Raw genomic sequence first — 20,709 nt, 5'->3', positions numbered from 1 at the left:
CCATCTGCTATGGACCAAACAGTGTCCCCACCACCCCCAAAGTGATATGTTGAAGCCCTATTTGGAGATAGTTTTTAGGAAGTAATTAAGGTTAAATGAGGTCATAAGTGTGGGGCCCTTATCTCAAAGGACTGGTAACTTTATAAGAGGAAAAAATCTTTCTCATACACATGCCCCCTACCCCTCCTCTCCCGACTCCATCCCAAAAGGCCATGTAAGCACACAGGAAGAAGGTGGTATCTACAAGCCAGAAAGAGAACCCTCTCCAGAAACCAATGTTGCTGCGTCTAGATCTTGGACATCTGGCTTCCAGAACTGTGAAAATACATTTCTGTTATTTAAGTCACTGAGCCTGTGGTATTTTGTTACGGCAGCCCAATAGAGTAACAGATCATACAATGGGAGAAGACAGATAAATAATTCTTTGTTTATGACTGCTGTAAAAAGCTATGAAAGAAGAGTACAGGGATTAATTAAAGTACATTCTGGGAAATCCAACTCAGTCTAGGAACAGCACGGTATGGATGAGGTCAAAAAACCCTTTCATAAGGAAGTAAGATATAAGCTGACACTTGATGGAAAATAGGAACAAAGATGAGGGAAAAAACATTCCGGGTACAGGGAATATACTGTCCAAAATAAGAGACAAAGACAGGAACCAGATTGTGTAGATAGTTTTATGGGCCATGTCAAGCCTTTCAGATATGATCCTAAGAGTAAGAAAAATTCACTGAACAAGTTCACGTAAACATCTAATAATCAAATCTGCACTTTACAAAGCTTTTTCTGGCTACTGTGTCATAGATAGGTAACAGACTGGGGCTAAACAATGCTAGACAAAGAAAAACAAGTTAGAAAGTTACACCAGCAACAGAGGCAAGAGATTACAATGACTTGGACTATATGGACTTGCCAGTGATAGTAGAAAGTAGAGGAAATATTTGAGAGATACTTGAGAGGCATAATAGAAAGGAGTTGTAGGTGTAAGACAGAGGAAGGTAATAAGAATAACAAAGTTTTCTATCAGGAAGTGGCACCATTTAGTAAGCTAGGGAATATGAGAGGAGTAGGTTTTTGCAAAAGACCATGACTTCAGTTTTACAAATGCTAAACTTGAGATGTTTCTGAGATAGCCAAGTGAGGTCTAGAGCTATAAATGTGAGGAGAATTAGCATAACAACAGCAATTCTAAAAATAATAGTAACAAAATGAGCTCTCAAAGATTTTCAATTTCCAAGTCCTGTGTCCACATACTCATGGCTCACTAACAAAATACATCCATTTTTTAACAACAAAATAGCTCCTGCTAGGAAATTAGTGATGACTACTGTTCCATCCCTGTCAACTTCTGCCAACCCCTCGCTTCCCACTAGAGATAGAGAATCTATGTGAAATCATTTCCTATAGAAGCCCAATTTAAAAAAAGAAGACACACTATTAAGTATAGCACAGAGCTATTACTCTGGCCTTCAGAGTCCTTAAAACTACCAAAATTTCCTGATTTTCAAAGTCCACAGAGAAACTAAAGCCCTATACCAGGCACCACTGATACCACACACAAAGGCTTTACTATGTGTAGCAGGTGGTTTCTCTTTTTAGCACATTCTCCAGAAGCATTTATCCAGGCAAATACCATCAAGTTGCATCAGAGTAGGAACGTACATGACACTGCTTCACATGTCAGTTTCACAGGGGCAAAAGTTAGACACATCATATCCTTGAGCCCCAGGAACTCCTCCCTGCACAGTGCCTGTCATTGCATTTACTTACACCTGGCATTTACTTTCATCCAATATCTGATGTCTAAGTCCAATGCCCAAATGAGTAAGCCAACAATGCAAAAGGATAACTATTCCCAAGGACTCTAAGAATAAGGTCACCAACAGCAACACACACAGACACACACACACCATGCATGACAGGTGCTTTAGCTACCTCCTCACTCCTACAGTCTGTTCTTCACCCTCACTGGATTGCTCACAGCCTCAGAGAAATAAAGCAATGACATTTCAAGAAATATGAAGATAATTACCTTAAGTTTAATGAATAGTAGAAAAGCTTAACTTTCTGGGTAACTAGAGACATAAACACTATTTACATTGAATTCCTAAGTGTAGGGTCAAGGTATTGGTGCTGAAATCCACAAACAAAAAAGCAATCATATTTGAAAGGAACTGCCAGTGGAGGCCTGCCTCACAAAGCTGGGCAAGGGAAGCTACTCAGAGCTGGTACAACTGAGAAAAAGCAAAATACGATATTCCCATAGCTTGGAAAACAAAAACAAATAGCTTTAGAACTTCATTTTCTCTCAATTCTTTTTCCACAGATATGTACACTTTCAACAAGGTTATCAACTCCTCTATGTCTGATATTCTAGACTACATTTTTTTAATGCATTGAAAAATATCCAGATGGGCTTAAATGTGAAATAGCTTTCTAAAAATGAAAATTTTATTTCAGAAAGCTACATCTAATATAAATGGTATGAGCCAGGCCAAAAGAATTTACATAACCAATTTGCCCAAACGAAGCCCTCATCATTGCAGGTCTGGATTTTCTAAATACTGGAATATAGTTGCTCTCTTCCCCTACGTGACCAAAGCCGATCATGAATATTCTGTGGCTTTTCTAAGGTGCACTATTGTTCATTTAACTTGGTTTAGCATCTTACTTATGTTAAACAGAACAAAACAAAACAAACCTACAGGTCTGAAATGGTGTTATTTAGGCCAAGTCACCAAATCAAGACATAATATCTAAAGCTATTGCACTTACAACATCTCCCAGAAATGTAGTCTTAACAGGTAAAGAATTTTCTGGTCAGCACCAATAAGGGTAATCTGTCACATGGGCCCTCCCCATCCACTACTAAAACCCTTTCATCCCAAATGTACCTTACCTGAAATAACCTTTTTTTTCTGTTTATGATTTCATCCTGCCTTTAAAAACCTTTCCCTTTTTGTAGCCCTTTGGAACTCTCCTGTACTTGTTAGGTGGGATGCTGCCTGACTGATGAATCATTTAATAAAGCCCATTACATCTTCAAATTTATTAGGTAGAATTTTGTTTTTTTCACACTAATTTGTGTTTCTGAAGAATTTACAGCTTCTAACAGGTAATTATGGCCTGCTAATAATAAAAGCAATAATAAACTACCAGTTTTTTGGAAGTTTACTAATAACAGGCACTGCGCTAACTTCTATAACAAATAGCTGAGGGTTTAATTTCAGGCAGTGTGCCATTCACTTTACGTGCATTATCTTTTACAAATAAACTGAGGTAACCAAGGCTACTGGGGACAAACTGTCAATGTTCCTGTCTAAGGCCAGTATTTCAATAAGTACCTAGATGTGTGTTCTCCATTTTTAAAAAATATTTTATTTATTTGAGAGAGAGAGCACGTGAGCAGGGGGAGAGGCAGAAGAAGGCTCCCCGCTGAGCAGGGAGCCTGATGTGGGACCTGATCCCAGGATCCTGGGCTCATGACCTGAGCCAAAGGCAGACGTTTAACCGACTGAACCATCCAGGAGCCCCTATGTCCTCCATTTTTGTCTACACAAGGACATTCCAGCAATTGTTCCATCTTCTCTCACGTTAACTTTTCCTTCTCTACTGGATAATTTCATTGACATAAAAACATAATGTAATATCTCCCATCTACATTTTAAAAAGAGGGAGAGAAAACTCCATGACCTTTTCCAGCTATCACCTGATTTCTATGATCCTCTTTTCAGCAAATCTCCTTGAAAAAAAAACTACTTATTCTCCTCAAAATGTCAGAAAAGGAGGAAGAATAACTAAGCGAAATTCTATATACTCTTCACTTAGATTTGCTCTTTTCTCTCCCTTCTCCTCTTCCTCTCTGTGCACTCAGGCAGGCACACACACACATATGCAATTACTTTTTGTTAATTAGCTGAACAATTGGCAAGTCATTTATAAACACCTTCAAACTTCCTCCCTCAAATACTTCCACAATTAATCCCTGCCTAACAAGAGAGAACCATCACACAACTGTCCCACTAGAAAGTTTAACACTGACACAATAATATTATCGAATAAAAGTCCACATTCAAGTATCCTCAACTGTCCCAATAATGTTCTTCAACTATTTTTTTGAAATCCAGGATCCACCCAAGAATTAAGCTTTACATTTATTCACCAAGTCTCTTTTATATCTAGTAATCTAGAACACCTCCTTAGTCTCTTTTTTTTTTTAATCTTTTACAACTTCAACATTTTTGAGGAGTCCAGGCCAATAGTTTCTAAAGATTGCTCCCTCAGTTTGGACTTCTCTGATTGTTTCTTCCTATGGTACACTGAGGTTAAACATTTTTAACCCAAATATTACACAGAAAATACTGTCTCCCATTCTCTCCTGAGCCCATTCGAATCAAGTTGTATGTACCCACTTCCCATTGATATTGCTCACCTAAGTCACCAATAGGGAATTCCCTATTACTAAAGCCAAACGTCAATTCTTAAGTGTTCGTCTTACATAACCTGTCAGCAGTTTTTGGCATACTTTCTTCTTGTCGCTTTGTAAATGCCACTCTCTTTTGGTTTTCCTCCAACCTCACTGGCTGCTTCTTTCCGTTTTCTTTACCAATGGATTCTCCTTACCTCCTAACCAATAAACACTCAAGTGCCCCAGGGCTCAGTCCTTCCACCTCTTTCTAGACTCACTCACTCACCAGGTCAGTGCTGCTCAAACCAGCTGTGGTGAAGGAGCAGGTGAAAATTTTAAACCATAACAAACCACTGCAAGATACAATAAATATGAAATAATAGAAAACTGATCAAATGCCCGAAGGTCACAACAATGTCAGGTGGTTACTCTAAATTTCTGTACTTAACTCATGGCAAACTGGTAACAAACAGTTTGATAATCACCACCAGTTAGCTGACCACACTTGAGTAGCATTTTAGTAGTTTATTTCTCCAATCTTGTAACTTTGAATATCATTTATATGTTGTTAATTTCCAAATATATACCTCCAGATCAGATTTCACCCTTGGTCCCCAGTTCATATATACAATTATCTTTTCAACACTCCTTCTTAGATGTCAAACAAGAACCAAAGTCCTGATTCCTCCAACAACTCCCACTCCTGCCCCTCCCAAGAATGAAAACAACAGAAAACAACCCTGTTCCACTCACATATTCCCCATCTTGCTCAACAAATGGCAACCATATTCATCTAGCTATTCAGCCCTAAAATCTTGCAGTTACCAATTCCTCACTTTCTTTCATATACCAAAATTAACTATCAAGAAATTTTGTCAGCTCTCCATTCAAAATACATCCAGAACCCAACCATTTCTTACCACCTCAGCTGCTACCATCTTGTCTAAGCTATCACCACCTCGACTGATTTTTGTAATGGTTTCCTGACATACTTCCTTGCATTCACTTCTGCTCTCCCTACACTCTGAACGAGAAGTGACTTTGTTAAAACCTAACACAACTCTATTCAACAGAGAAAGAAAAGTTGTTTCAACAAATGGAACTGGGACAACAGCTATTCACATTCAGAAGAATGAAATCGAATCCTCACCTTACACCACATACAAAAACTAACTAATAATGAATCAAAGACCAAAAGTGAGAGCTAAAACCATAAAACTCTTAAAAAGAAATAGAGGTAAATCATCACAACATTGTTCTATGTTTTCTCAGATTCTGTATTTGCCTATTAGCTTTTTTTTTCCCCCAAGTACTCTCTACACCCAGTGTGGTGGGACTTGAACTCACAACACCCAGATCATGCATGCTCGACTGAGCCAGCCAGGCTCCCCCTATTTGGCACTTATTAATCATAGGGCCAAACTAAGAGCCAAATTGTTTATAGCTCCCCTGCAATCCAGTTTCTGTGAATGTGCAAAAATCCTACTAACAAACCTTCTAACCAATCCTGAGTCCATACTCCCAACCACCTCCTTTATCAAACTCTTACACATCAAGCCAATATTTCCCCTGCCCTATATCACTCAGGGTCAAGTACCAGACAACGAAAAACCACCTCTATAGCCTAGACCCCACTGATGTTATTCAAAGTGGCCAGTCTTAAGCTGGTTACCCTGCTCTGCCTTGCTTTTCCTGTACAAACCCCAAAAAAGACTCTGGCTTAGGCTTTCCTCTTGCTCCTTTCTGCCTCCTGACCAAACCTGGTGCTTTCCTCATGAGGTCTGCATGCCATGGCATGCCCCTTCCTGTTGGGGAAATTTTAAGTAACAAATTTTTCGTTCAATAGCATTAGTCTCTCTGTGTCATTACTTACTTACCTTTATATATTAAGGCCTAAGAAAAACAAGACCTTGAATTAGGCAATGGTTTCTTAGATATGATACCAAATGCACAACCAAAGAAAAAGCCCATAAACTGGACTTCATCAAAATTACAAACTTCTATGCATCAGAGGTCACTATCAAGAAAGTAAAACAACTATTCACAGAATGGAAGAAAATATTTGCAAATCATGTATAAGGGCCTAGTGTACAGAATATATAAATTACTCTTACAATTCAACAATAAAAAAACAAATACCTCAAATAAAAAATGGGCAAAGGACTTGAATAAACATTTCTCCAAACAAGATATGCAAATAGCCAACAGGTACGTGAAAAGATACTCTACAGGGGCGCCTGGGTGGCTCAGTTGGTTAAGCTTCCAAGTCTTGATTTTGGCTCAGGTCGTGATCTCAGGGTCATGAGATCGAGCCCTGCATTGGGCTTCCCACTCAGCAGGGAGTCTGCTTGAAATTCTCTCTCTCTCCCTCTCCTCTCCCCCTCCCTGTGTACACGCTCTCTCCCTCAAATAAATAAATAAATCTTAAAAAAAAAAATGAGGGGCACTGGGTGACTCAGTTGGTTAAGCATCTACTTTGCCTCACGTCATGACCCCAGGGTCCTGGGATCAAGCCCCGCATCGGGATCCCTGCTCAGTGGGGAGCCTGCTTCTCCCTCTCCTCCCTGCTTCTGCTCTCTCTCGCTACCTCTGTTGCTATCTGTCTCTCTCTCAAATAAAGAAAATCTTAAAAAAAAAAAAAAGGAAAAAGGGAAAACTCTACACCAATAGTTATTAGAGAAAAGCCAATCAAAATCATAATGAAAAACAAATTCAGCAAAATTGCAGGATATAACACCAACACACAAAAATCAGTTGCATTTCTATACACTAATAATGAACAATCCAAAGAAGAATTTAAGAAACAAGTCCATTTATAATAATATCACAAAGAATAAAAATTTAGGAATAAGTTCAACTAAGGAGGTGAAAGACCTATACACTGAAAACTATGAAACAGTTCTGAAAGGAATTAAAGACTTAAATAAATGGAAAAATATCCTATGTTCAAACATTGGAAGACTTAATATTAGTCAATCTGATAACATTACCCAAATTGATCTACAGATTCAATACAACCCCTATGAAAATCCCAATGACATTTTTACAGAAATACAGAAACTCATCTATCATTCATATGGAATCACAAGAAACCCTAAATAACCGAAATAATCTAGAGGAACAGTTAGTTCTTTGATACCAAACTTCCTAATTCAAAACTTACTACAAAGATAGAGTAATCAAAACAGTGTGGTACTAGTGAAAGGACAGACACTTAGACCAATGGAATAGAGAGTCCCAAAATAAATGTTCATATATATGGTCAAATATTTTTGACACGGATGCCAAGACCATCCAATAGGGTAAAGACAGTCATTTTAACAAATGATTCTGGGAAAACTAGATACTCATATGCAAAAGAATGAAGTTAGACACTTACCTTATACCATAAACAAAAATTCACTCAAAATGGATCAGAGGCCTAAAACTATAAAATTCTTAGAAGAAAATACCTGGAGGATACCTTTTTGATACTGGATCTGGCAATGATTTCTTGGATATGACACCAAAAGCAAAGGCAACAAAAGAAAAAATAAATCAACTGGACTTCATGAAAATTAACATCTTTTGTGTATCAAGGACATTATCAAGGGAGTGAAAATGCAAATGCAACCCAAAGAATGGAAGAAAATATATGCAAATCATTTATCTGATAAGAGTTTAATATTCAAAAAAATCTTAAAAAAAAAAAAAAAAAACCAACGATGCCTGGGTGGCTCAGTCAGTTGAGCATCTGCCTTCAGCTCAGGTCATGATCCCAGGATCCAGGGATCGAGTCCTGCATCGGGCTCCTTGCTCAACGGGGAGCCTGCTTCTCCCTCTGCCTGCTGCTCCCCCTGCTTGTGCTCTCTTTCTCTGACAAATAAATAAATAAAATATTCTTTAAAAAAGTTTAATATGCAGAATGTATAAAGAACTCCTACAACTAAATAATAAAAATAAACAACCCAATTCAAAAATGGGCAAAGAAATTGATTTCACTGATTACCAATGACCAGTAAGCACATGAAAATATACTCAACATCACTAGTAATTAGGAAAATGCAAATTAAAGCCACAATGAAATATCACTTCACACATATGAAGATGACTATTATTTTAAAAATGGAAAATAACAAATGTTGGCTAGGATGTGGAGAAATTGGAACCCTCATATATTGCTGGTTGGAATGTAAAATGGTGCAGCTGCCATAGAAAGCAGTGTGGTGGTTCCTCAGAAAGTTACACACAGAATTACCATATGATCCAGAAATTCCCCTTCCTTGTATCTACCTGAAATAAGTGAAAGCAGGGACTCAAACAGATACTTGTACACCCATGTTCACAGCAGCATTATCCACAATAGCCAAAAAGAGGAAGAATTCAAATGTTCATCAACAGATAATGGATAAACAAAATGTGATACATACATACAATGTAATATTATTTAACCTTGAAAAGGAACGAAGTATGACATAAACTAAAACATGGATGAATCTCTAAAAAATTATGTTAAGCAAAAGAAGCCAGACACAAGAAGCCACATATTATATAATGCCACTTAAATGGAATGTTAAGAATAGGCAAATCTATTAAGACAGAAAGTAAATTAGTTACGAGGGACTACAGGGAGTACAGAATGGAGAAAGAATGCTAGCAAGTAGGGGTTTTCTTTCTGGGTGATGAAGATGTTCTGAAATAAGACAGTGGTAATTCCTGGAAAACCTTGTGAATACACTAAAAACCAGTGAACTGTATACTTTTAAGTGGTAATTATATGCTATGTGGATTATATCTCACTAAAACTGCGCTTTTCCAAAAAAACAAAAAACAAAGCAAAACAAAACAAAAAACTAGGACAGATCACATCTTTCTCTGCTTACAACCACCCACTGATTTTCTGTCCCAATGAGTGTAAAATACAAAATCTTTTCTGTAGCCTACGAGGTACTACAAAACCCAGTCTCTGCCTCATATTCTTTGATGCCCCCCCCCACCAATGCCAACACCACTGTTCACTCACTAACAGCCACCCTGGCCTCCTTGCTGTCCTTCAACATGACAAGCATGCTCCTACCTCAGAACCTCGGCACATGCTGTATCCTCTTCATGGAATGTTCTTGCCCAATATATATCAACACTACTCATTCAAGACTCTTTCTGTTCTCTGCTCAAATGTCACCTTAGTGAAAATATTCCTAGACAACACAATTTAAAATTTCAACCCCTGCTCCACAAAATGTATATCATCATATCTCTTATTTGGCTTTTTCTTCATAGCACTCAATACCCTTCAACACACTTGATATATGTTTCTGTGTGTCTGTCTCTCTTGAATACAACTCTGTAAGAGTAGAAACTTTGCTTAATCACTACTTTATCTCCAGTATCTAGAATAGTGCCTGTACATAATAAGAACTTATGATATGAAAAAACTTATGATATGATATGATGAATGAATTTAAACAAATGAACAAATGAATAGAAGCAAAAAGACAAAGAGAAATACAGTAACTCGTTTTACAAAGAAAACATCTAATAAAGTATTAGCAAGACTCAGGCCCAAGTCTGCCTGACTCTCAAATCCAAGCTCTTCATTTCTATGGTATACTTTACTTCCCAATTTGGAGACATTGGAGGGATTACTTGGTAAGTGGAAGAGTGTGTATTTTGTAGAATGCCAAGATATCACATCTAAAAATCCATTTTTTAGTTTCTATCTATTTTAATGCAACTATTATATTTACATGGAAAAGCATAACAATTGATAGCCTCCAAAATTACTTCATTTATTTTATATTGCTCAGCAACTTTGAAAATTATGCTTATTAAATGAATCTCTCTCCCGAAAGAAGACACCAAACGAGCTGCAACCCCCAAATTCTTTGCACCCATAAAATATACTAGAGAGAATATGCCAAAGGAAATGAGGCTTTATACCTGCAATAGGCATATGGTAGCATCTGCTCTTGCAAGAGCCGTTCTGGGACAGAGACAAACAGGGACAGAAATACAACACCTCCTTCTCCTTCCAACCAAGACTGAGAAGACAATTACAGTAACTTTTTTTTTTTTTTTAAGTAACCCCCACACCCAACATGGGGCTTGAACTCACGACCCCGAGATCAAGCATGCTCTACTGACTGAGTCAGCCAGGCATCCCAAGACAATTATAATAACTTTTAAAACTTCCAAACTACGGGGCACCTGCGTGGCTCAGTCAGTTAAATGGTTAAGGGTCTGACTCTTGGTTTCAGCTCAGGATATGATCTCCAGGTCATGATCTCAAGGTCATGGGATCAGCCTGTATCTGGCTTCTCAGGCTTCAGCTCTGCACACTCAGTGCAGAATCTGCTGGAGATTCTTTCCCCGTTCACTCTCCCACCCCCTCTGCTCCTCCCCCAGCTCGTGCACGCTCTCTCTCTCAAAGTAATTAAATCTTAAAAAACAAAACAAAAAAACAAAACAAAACAAAACAAAAAACTTCCAGACTAGTCTACAAGGACCAGAAACAATGGAGCAAATGACTAAGTCACTTGTTTCATTAACATCAGTTTCTCCACACTTACCACAAACTTTTAAGTATTAATTAAACTTACTCAAACATCTTATGTTGTGTTGTTTATACCTTCCGGCTTCTTTACTGCAAATGCTAAGCCATATTTTGCTTCCTACTGCATACTTCCTACAAAGACTTGCCCAGCTCTATGCAAAAGAGGTACCATGGAACCTCAATTATATGGGGGATAACTAAGCAGAGAAGAGGTAAGCCCATCCCTTTGTTTTGTAAGTGAGACAATACAGTCCCAGAAAGGATAGTTCCTGTCGACATATAACTTACTAGTGGCAAAGCCTAGATTAGTATCCAGGATTTCCGGCTTCCTTACAGAATAAAACTTTTCTACTCCTCCAATATTAAAGAAAAAAAAAAAAAAACAAAACATTGTTTGCATTGAGGTACTTCTGGCTTACTTAATGATAAATCTTCAAAATAGAAGGTTATGTCTAATTGAATCTTACAGCCTCAAAACCTAGATCGGTGCCCAACACACGATAGATAATAGTGTGCATTTACTGAATGATCAATTGTTTAAATGTGAGTTACTTTATTAAAAAGTACTTATTTCTGATTCTAATTAAATATTTTAAGGAAGTTACAGTAAGCCTAACTTTAGATATCACTAAAAGGACCAAGGTATTCCTAAGATTAAAACTAAAATGACCCCCAAATTCCTCCAATTTCATATAATAGTCATTTTCCCAGGATACCCTTCCTTCTCCTCAGCAAACTCCATTCACTGGAGGCATACACTCCTAGAAGAAGCTACCTGCCTCAGGCCTTAATTCATTTCACTTAATCTTAAGCAAAGAGCAAATCTCAGAGAACTTCCAAGTAAGAGGAAACAAAAGAAAAAAATGCCAGAAATAATACAATAGTGACCAAGTACAGGGGTGCCTGGCCAGTTCAGTCACTATAGCACGTTACTCTTGATCTCACGATTGTGAGTTTGAGGCCCACGTTGGATGTAGAAATTACTTAAAATCTTACAAGATGCTGAAAAGCCACTCCTTTTCAGTTATGTATACATACTTAGTAGAGATCACTCCATTAAGAGTTCTGGTAGCACCTTTGCCCAGTTTTTAGAAGACTTGGGGCACTCGAGAACCTAAATTTCAGATCCACTGCTAGAACTAAACTAATTTTTTTTAAAGATTTTATTTATTTATTCGTCAGAGAGAAAGAGAAAGAGAGAGCACAAGCAGGGGGGTGGCAAGCAGAGGGAGAAGCAGGCTCTCCACTGAGCAGGGAGCCCAATGTAAGACTTGATCCCAGGACCCTGGGATCATGACCTGAGCTAAAGGCAGACACTTAACCAACTGAGCCACCCAGGTGTCCCATAAACTGATTTTTAAAAAAAGATTTATTTACTTATTTGAGAGAAAGAGGGAGGGAGGGAGAAAGAGAGAAAGAGCACAAGTGGGGGAAGGGTGAGAGGGAAAGAGAGAATCTCAAGCAGACTCCTCTCTGAGTGCAGAGCCCAATGCAAGCTCTATCTCACAAACCTGAGATCATGACCTGGGCCAAAATCAAAAGTCGAATGCCTAACCTACAGAGCCACTCAGGTGTCCCTAGAACTAAGTTTAAAAAAAGAAATGTGGCTCTTAAATAATAAAATGTGTCCAATTTAACCCAATATGTTTACAAGAATTCTAAAACTAATACATCCTAGAAAATTTTAAGAAATGAAGCACTATCACATATATTAAGTGATCCTTCTAATAGCTATAAGAAAAGCAAAGAACAGATGTCATGATCCTCATTTTATAGACAACTAAGACTTAAGGAGATGAAGTGATTCGTCTACATTTACAAAGCTAATTAAGTGACAAAGCTGACTGAACCCCAGGGGTTTTCTGACTCATAACTTGAGTCTCTTTTTATCAAATCACAATGAGATTTCACAAAGCAGCCAAAGGGGCTTTACAAAAATCTCAGAGGACAACTAATTACTAGAGTATTTTTATAAAACAAAATCCTAAAACGGCAATAACATAATTACCTTGTATTTCATACACTTATAAAAATTCATAAGATGTATATATAAGGTACACTTAATAAATAAATATGAGTACCGTTGTGTCCTCCTACTTATATGCTTCTGTAAGGAAAAGTTTTGAAGCCATTGTTTTATCATAGTGCCATTACCTTAGTGTTTCCCAAATCTGGCTTCTTAGCAAAATCATGGTGGGTGTGAAGGCAGGTGCATAAAAATACAGGTTTCTTGGGCCCCAATGTGGAGATTCTGACGCAAATAAGTTCAGAATCTGTTCAGAATTTTAATAACTATTTTGATGATTCTGATTAGCCACATTTGCAGTACTGCCCCAAAAGAATTCTTAAGAGAAAAAGCAGGCCAAGAAAATAAAAGAATTTAAGTCCAGGGACAAAGATTATTTACCAATTTCCCTAGCCCTAAAGCCAGAATAGAATGAACAGGTGAAAGAAAGCCTTACTCCTACCCTGAATCCAAATTTGGTGCTGCCCTTGCCCCCAAACTGTCAGAAAAGTTGGCCTCTCCCTAGTACCACGTAATGGGACAGATAAAGATACTCAGAGTTTCAACTTAAACATTCCCAAAAAGCTTAAGTCTGTTTAAAAAAACAAAACAAAACAAAAAAAAACACCACTTGGTAAATCCCAAAACACAAGTATAAAAACTGTGATGGTACTTAAGTAGCAGCTTTTCCTCAAATGCTAGGCAAAAACTGAGACAGAGAAGATGACCGGGGGTGAGAAGGGATGGTGGACTTTAAGGGGAGGATCTGACCTAGCAAGAGAAACTGGCTGGCCCACCGGGGTCCTGGCCCAGATAAGAGTTGGGGGGGTAGAAGGAGGGGGGATAAATGGGACTCCTCTAAATAATACTGACAACGGCCCCCAGAAGGGATTCCTAAGCTAGTGTTCATAATCATAATAATCAGCAACTTACAAGCTGCCTCTTCTTGGAAGGCTCAACTCCTTCTGAAAAACAAAGCACAAATACAAGTTACACAGAAATAAGAACACATCTAAATCTTACAGGTCTGCATTAAATGCCCTATAGCATTACCTTAACAATGGCAAAAACCAAATATTTCTCTTATCTTTTAAATTCAGTGAAATAAAGAGCAGTCAGGTTAACTACCACCTCTCTATTCTTCCTTCCCAAAAGGAGTATCTCACAGAACACTTGCAGCATTTTCACCACTAGATGGAACCATCTCACCAGTGGAGATTATTCCAGATACCCACTGGGCTAGCCATTAACTTGATGAACTGTAAAGGATTCAACTATCATTGAGTCAGGGATATGAAAGGAATGACATGGAATTTTTCTTTAATTAGGAAACATTTTAGACAAAGAAGTATAGAAAATAATATAACAAAGGGATGACTATAGACACCATTGGTGTGAGAACAGCTGGGCCTCTGTGACTTGCTTTCAAAATTTATCAAGTCCCACCTCCCACAACTCCCCACTTAACTAGTACGAGTATTTTATCTTTGCCATATGTCTTTTTATATTTTCTTACATATATATTCATAAATAATTAGTAGTACTGTTTTACATGTTTTTAAATTATTTATTTAAAATATTGTATGTATTCATCTACTGACTTCAACATTATAACTGGGAAATTCACATGGATATTTTTCACTTTCGTTCATTAGTCCACTTTATAAATTTATTTTGTCACTTATTTATAATATTTATTTATCCATTCTCCAGGAAACAGAGAGTTAATTTTCTTTGCATGTTTTTCTTCTCCATCAAAACAATGCTCCTATAAATAGCTTGTACTTGTTTCTTCATGCACACTGTAAAAAGTCTCTTGGAAGTATACATTTAGATTTAACCTTCCCCTCCAATGCTTCCCAGAGCTGTCTTCCAAGCTCCTGACACTCATAACTAATTTGTCTACTCAACACCTTAAATCCCACATGTCCCAAACTAAGCTCATTCTTTCCACCAAAATTGATTCCAACCACAGGCTTTCCCCATCTTAGATGATAGTATTTCTTTTTTTTTTTTTTTAAGATTTATTTATTTGACAGAGAGACACACACACACAGCAAGAGAGGGAACACAAGCAGGGGGAGTGGGAGAAGGAGAAGCAGGCTTCCCACTGAGCAGGGAGCCCAATGCGGGGCTCAATCCCAGGACCCTGAGATCATGACCTGAGCCGAAGGCAGACGCTTAACCAACTGAGCCACCCAGGTGCCCCACAGATGATGGTATTTCTATTCTTCTGGTTGTTTAGATCAAAACAACTGGACTCGTCAGTTTTCACATCCATCATATCCCATCCATCAGGAATTCTTTTTTATAGTTTTTTTTTTCATTAAAATTTCATAATTATCAAGAGTTTTGTCACAATCTATCATTTTCTCCCTTTTTTCTCTCCTGAAGTTTTTTTTAATTTTTATTTAAATTCTATTTAGTTAACACACAGTGCAATATTGGTTTCAGGAGTATAATTCAGTGATTTCATCACTTACATATAACATCCAGTGTTCATCATAACAAGTGCCCTCCTTAATACCCAAAACCCTTCTAGTCCATCTCCCACCCACGTCCCTCCATCAACCCTCAGTTTGTTCTCATCATTAAGAGTCTCTTATCACATTTATTTCCCTTCCTCTTTTTTCCCCCTCCCATATGTTCATCTGCTTTCTTAAATTCCACATGAGTGAAATCATACCATCCATCAGGAATTCTTAATGGCTTTAGCTTTAAAATACATCCAGAATACAACCATTTTTCAGACATACCTCCACAGTGTATATACACGTACAATCTCTTAAACAAAAATCTTGGATTTAGTCATGTTTTAGATATTGGAATTGGGGGGTAGGTATTAAAGTAACAGCACATACATGTTATATTATGTAACAATATATCATGTAACACCTTCAAAAAAGACTGGGGCAGCAACAAAACACATAAAATCCATTTAAATTTCTGCAATAAAACATATAATATTCACAATAAATGTGATAAAAAGTCTAAAGAGTCTCAATTCAATTTTGTCACCTGAAGAGTTGAAGTTAGGGAAAAACCTCTTGGCTTCTGCTATTGCAATAAGCCACCATGGTCTCCCTGGCTTCTCAACCACCCCATACCCGGTACCCCATTCCTACTTCTACCCTTAACCCTCTATAGTCTATTCGCAACATAACAGTGTTCCTTTCAAAGGTCAGTTAGATCTTAACACTCCTGCTCAAAACCCTTGAATGGCTCCCTGATTCACTCACGAGTGAAAATCAAAATCCACATAAAGACCTAAAAGGGTGACTCACCACCCCTTCCCAGTATCTCTCTGACCTCCTCTCTCCCTTGCACACTTTGATCCAGCCATACTGGACTCTATTATTCATCAAACACATCCGGCATTCTACTACCTTAAGGTCTTAACGCTAATCTGTGCATTCTACCTATAACGCTCCTCTCCCCCCCAAATATTTCCTTGACTAACTCCCTAACAGCCTTCAAAAATCTTGGCTCAATTTTCACCTGAGCATGAAGTCTACTACCTTGATAGCCCTACATAATGTTGCAACTTCCTTTACACCCTATCACCCTCTTATACTGCTATAACTTTTTTTTAATATATCACAAATATATTTTCAATACATTTAATACTGTGATTGGGGTTGCTTGGCTGGTTCAGNTACCCTTAACCCTCTATAGTCTATTCGCAACATAACAGTGTTCCTTTCAAAGGTCAGTTAGATCTTAACACTCCTGCTCAAAACCCTTGAATGGCTCCCTGATTCACTCACGAGTGAAAATCAAAATCCACATAAAGACCTAAAAGGGTGACTCACCACCCCTTCCCAGTATCTCTCTGACCTCCTCTCTCCCTTGCACACTTTGATCCAGCCATACTGGACTCTATTATTCATCAAACACATCCGGCATTCTACTACCTTAAGGTCTTAATGCTAATCTGTGCATTCTACCTATAACGCTCCTCTCCCCCCAAATATTTCCTTGACTAACTCCCTAACAGCCTTCAAAAATCTTGGCTCAATTTTCACCTGAGCATGAAGTCTACTACCTTGATAGGCCCTACATAATGTTGCAACTTCCTTTACACCCTATCACCCTCTTATACTGCTATAACTTTTTTTTAATATATCACAAATATATTTTCAATACATTTATCACTAACTTGTTATGTAATTTACTTATTTATTATGTTTATTGCCTATTTTCTATCCTCCCCCCCACTAGACTCTAACCTCCATGAGGGCAAGGATCTCAGTATGTTTTATTCACTAATGCACCTGACTGACTTAGAACAGTGATTGGAATATAGTAGATGCCCAAAAATTAATTGCTGAACACATATTCTCCAATACTTGGTATTTTCAGACTTTCTGATTTTTTTAAAGATTATATTTATTCATTTGAGAGAGAGAGTGCACACCCGTGAGGGTGGGGGAGCAGTGGGGGAAGGAGAGGAAGAATCTCAAGCAGACTCCACACTGAGCACAGAGCCAAACACAGAGCCAATCCCATGACCTGAGATCATGACCTGAACTGAAACCAAGAGTCGAATGCCTAATTGACTGAGCCACCCAGGCACCCCAGACCTTTTAATTTTTGCTAATCTACTGGCTCTCATCATAGTACGGTTTTCATTTTTTCATTTTTTTTAAGATTTTAAGTAATCTCTACACCCAACATGGGGGCTCAAACCCACAACCCTGAGATCAAGAGTCACATGCTCCACCAACTGAACCAGCCAAGCAACCCCAATCACAGTATGGTTTTAATTGGTATTTCCTGTAATTATTAGTGAGGTTAAGCAAGGTTTCATATGTTTATTGACCACTAGGGTTTCCTCAATGGTGAACTGCCTATTTATACCCTAGCCCATTTTTCTATTAGATTTTCTGCTTTTTTTTTTCTTATTGAATTAGAAGATATATTCTGGATAGTAATTACTTATAAGTTAAATTCACTGAAAATGTTTTCTCAGTCTTTTTTTTTAATTTTATTTTTAATAGAGTCTTCAAAAGATTTAATTTTTATGTAGTCAAACATCAATCTTTCCTTGTATTATTTTTTATACATAAGAAATACTTTAACACACAGACACATGAATATATTTGCTTATATTTTCTTCTAAAAGATTTGTAGGTTTATTTTTCACAAAAAGTTTGTTAATATACCTGGAACTTATTTTTACATATGGAGGGAGACAGGAATTCTATTATATTTTTTTCTGTACATATGATCGATTATCCCAGGTCATTTGTTAAATGATGTACAATTTCAGTGCAATATTAAGTTTCCATAAATGCAGGGGTGTCTCTCTTGACTATATTCTTTTCCACTGTACTTCAGCCCCTGTGCCAATACCACACTGTTTAACTGGTATAGCTTGACAATAAATCTTAATACCTGTAAGGCAAGTCCATTCATATTGTTATTACTCTTCAAAATTATGAGAGCTAATCTTGGGGCTTTGCTCTTCCATATAAATTTTAGAATCAACTTGTAGATAAAAGCTTTGACACTGCACTCGATCCAGAGTTGGACTGAGAATAACTGACATATTTACAATACAGACAACTACGATACAAGAACATGGTACACCTGTCCATTTATTAAGGTTTTCTGTAATATGTTTTAATAAAGTTTGATAATTTTTCAAATAAAGATTATACAAATATTTTTGCTAGATTTATTTCTAAGTACCTTATATTTTCTTGTTGCCATTATATATTTTTAAAACACATTTGCCAAGAGTTGTATTTCATAACACCAGTAACACCATTTTCCTCCAATATAGTATGAAAATTTACAGACACAGAAAACAGAAAAATTTTAAAACCTGTACAGCAAACATCTATATACCTACAACTCAGATTGTTTGATTGTTAACATTTCACAATACAGGCATGCCTTGTTTTAATGCACTTAGCTTTATTGCTCTTCATAGATATTGCTTTTTTTTTTAACATATTGAAGGTTTGTGACAATCTTATATCAAGTCTATCAGCACCATTTTCCCAATAGCATTTGCTCACTTCATGTGTTTCTGTCACATTTTGGTAATTCACACAAAATTTCAAACTTTTACATTATTATTATATTTGCTATGGTGATCTGTGATCAGTGATCTTTGATGTTACTATTGTAATTGTTCTGGGTACCACAAACCTTGCCCATACAAGATGGCAAACTTAACTGATAAATGTTGTGTGTGTTCTAACTGCTCCACTGACTAGCATTCTCGTCATCTCTCTCCCTCTCCTCTGGTGTCCCTACAATATTGAAGTTAGGCCAGTTAATAACCCCACAAAGAGCTGCAGTTCTCTCAATTTAAATCAAAAGCTAGGGGCACCTGGGTGGCTCAGTCAGTTTGGCGCCTACCTTCGGCCTGGGTCATGGTCCCGGGGTCCTGGGATTGAGTCCCATGTCGGGCTCCCTGCGTGGTGAGGAGCCTGCTTCTCCCTCTCCTCCCTGCTCCTGCTCCCTCTCGCTATGTGTCTCTCTCTCCAATTAATAAATAAAAATCTTTTAAAATGAATAAATACAGGGGCCTGGGTGGCACAGCGGTTAAGCGTCTGCCTTCAGCTCAGGGCGTGATCCCGGCGTTGTGGGATCGAGCCCCACATCAGGCTCCTCCGCTATGAGCCTGCTTCTTCCTTTCCCACTCCCCCTGCTTGTGTTCCCTCTCTCGCTGGCTGTCTCTCTGAGAATAAATAAATAAAATCTTTAAAAAATAAATAAATAAATAAATAAATAAAATAAAATAAAATGAATAAATACATAAATCAAAAGCTAGAAATGATTAAACTTACTGAGAAAGGCATTTCAAAAGTCAAAACAGGCCAAAAGCTAGGCCTTCTGCACCAAACAAGTTGTAAATGCAAAGAAAAAGGTCTTGAAGGAAATTTAAAATGCTATTCCAGTGAACACGTGAATGCTAAAAGCAGAACACCTTTATTGCTGATATGGAGAAAGTCTGAGTGGTCTGGATAGAAGATCAAACCAGCCACAACATTCCCTAATCCAGAGCAAGGCCCTAACTCTCGTGCTTTCCATGAAAGCTAAGAAACATGAGGACGCTGAAGACGAAAGACATGAAGCTAACAAAAGTAGGTTCATTAAGCTGTAGGGAAAGAAGCCATCTCCTTAACATAAAAACGGAAGGTGAAGCATCAAGAGCTCATGTAGAAGCACAGTAAGTTGTCCAGAAGATCTAGCTAAGACAGTTGATGAAGGCGACTACACGAAATAACAGATTCTTAATATAAACGAAACAGCTTCATTTTAGAAGAAGATTCCATCTGGGACTTCCATAACTAGAGAGGTCAAGGCAATGCCTGGCTTTAAAGCTTCAAAGGACAGACTGACTCTCTTGTTAGGGGCCAATGCAACTGGTGAATTAAGTTGAAGTCCATGCTCATTTACCATTCTAAAAATCCTACGGCCCTTAAGAATTATCCTAAATCTACTCTGCCTGTGCTCTATCAATGAAACAACAAAGCCTGGATGACAGCACATCTGTTTATAGCATGGTTTACTCAACAGCTTAAGCCCACTGTTGAGACCTGCTCAGAAAAAAAAAGACTCCTGGGGCGCCTGGGTGGCGCAGTCGTTAAGTGTCTGCCTTCAGCTCAGGGCGTGATCCTGGCGTTCTGGGATTGAGCCCCACATCAGGCTCCTCCACTATGAGCCTGCTTCTTCCTCTCCCACTCCCCCTGCTTGTGTTCCCTCTCTCGCTGGCTGTCTCTCTCTCTGTCAAATAAATAAATAAAA

General features: G+C 37.9%; 1 protein-coding gene across 4 annotated transcripts in view; it reads right to left on the bottom strand.

Annotated features, from left to right (window-relative positions):
• MAST2 (microtubule associated serine/threonine kinase 2) overlaps nucleotides 1-20,709 on the bottom strand; it is a 213,424-nt gene that overhangs the window by 123,393 nt on the left and 69,322 nt on the right. For all 4 annotated transcript variants that reach the window (XM_034651722.1, XM_034651745.1, XM_034651731.1 and 1 more), the window contains one exon: nucleotides 13,879-13,910. In XM_034651722.1, the coding sequence (XP_034507613.1) occupies nucleotides 13,879-13,910 (32 nt within the window). The remainder of the gene's footprint in view (nucleotides 1-13,878; nucleotides 13,911-20,709) is intronic.

The sequence above is a fragment of the Ailuropoda melanoleuca genome, chromosome 2 (genome assembly GCF_002007445.2).
Source record: "Ailuropoda melanoleuca isolate Jingjing chromosome 2, ASM200744v2, whole genome shotgun sequence".
NCBI lineage: Eukaryota > Metazoa > Chordata > Mammalia > Carnivora > Ursidae > Ailuropoda > Ailuropoda melanoleuca.
The sequence above is the reverse complement of the archived record's forward strand: the minus strand, read 5'-3'. Positions and strand labels throughout refer to the sequence as shown.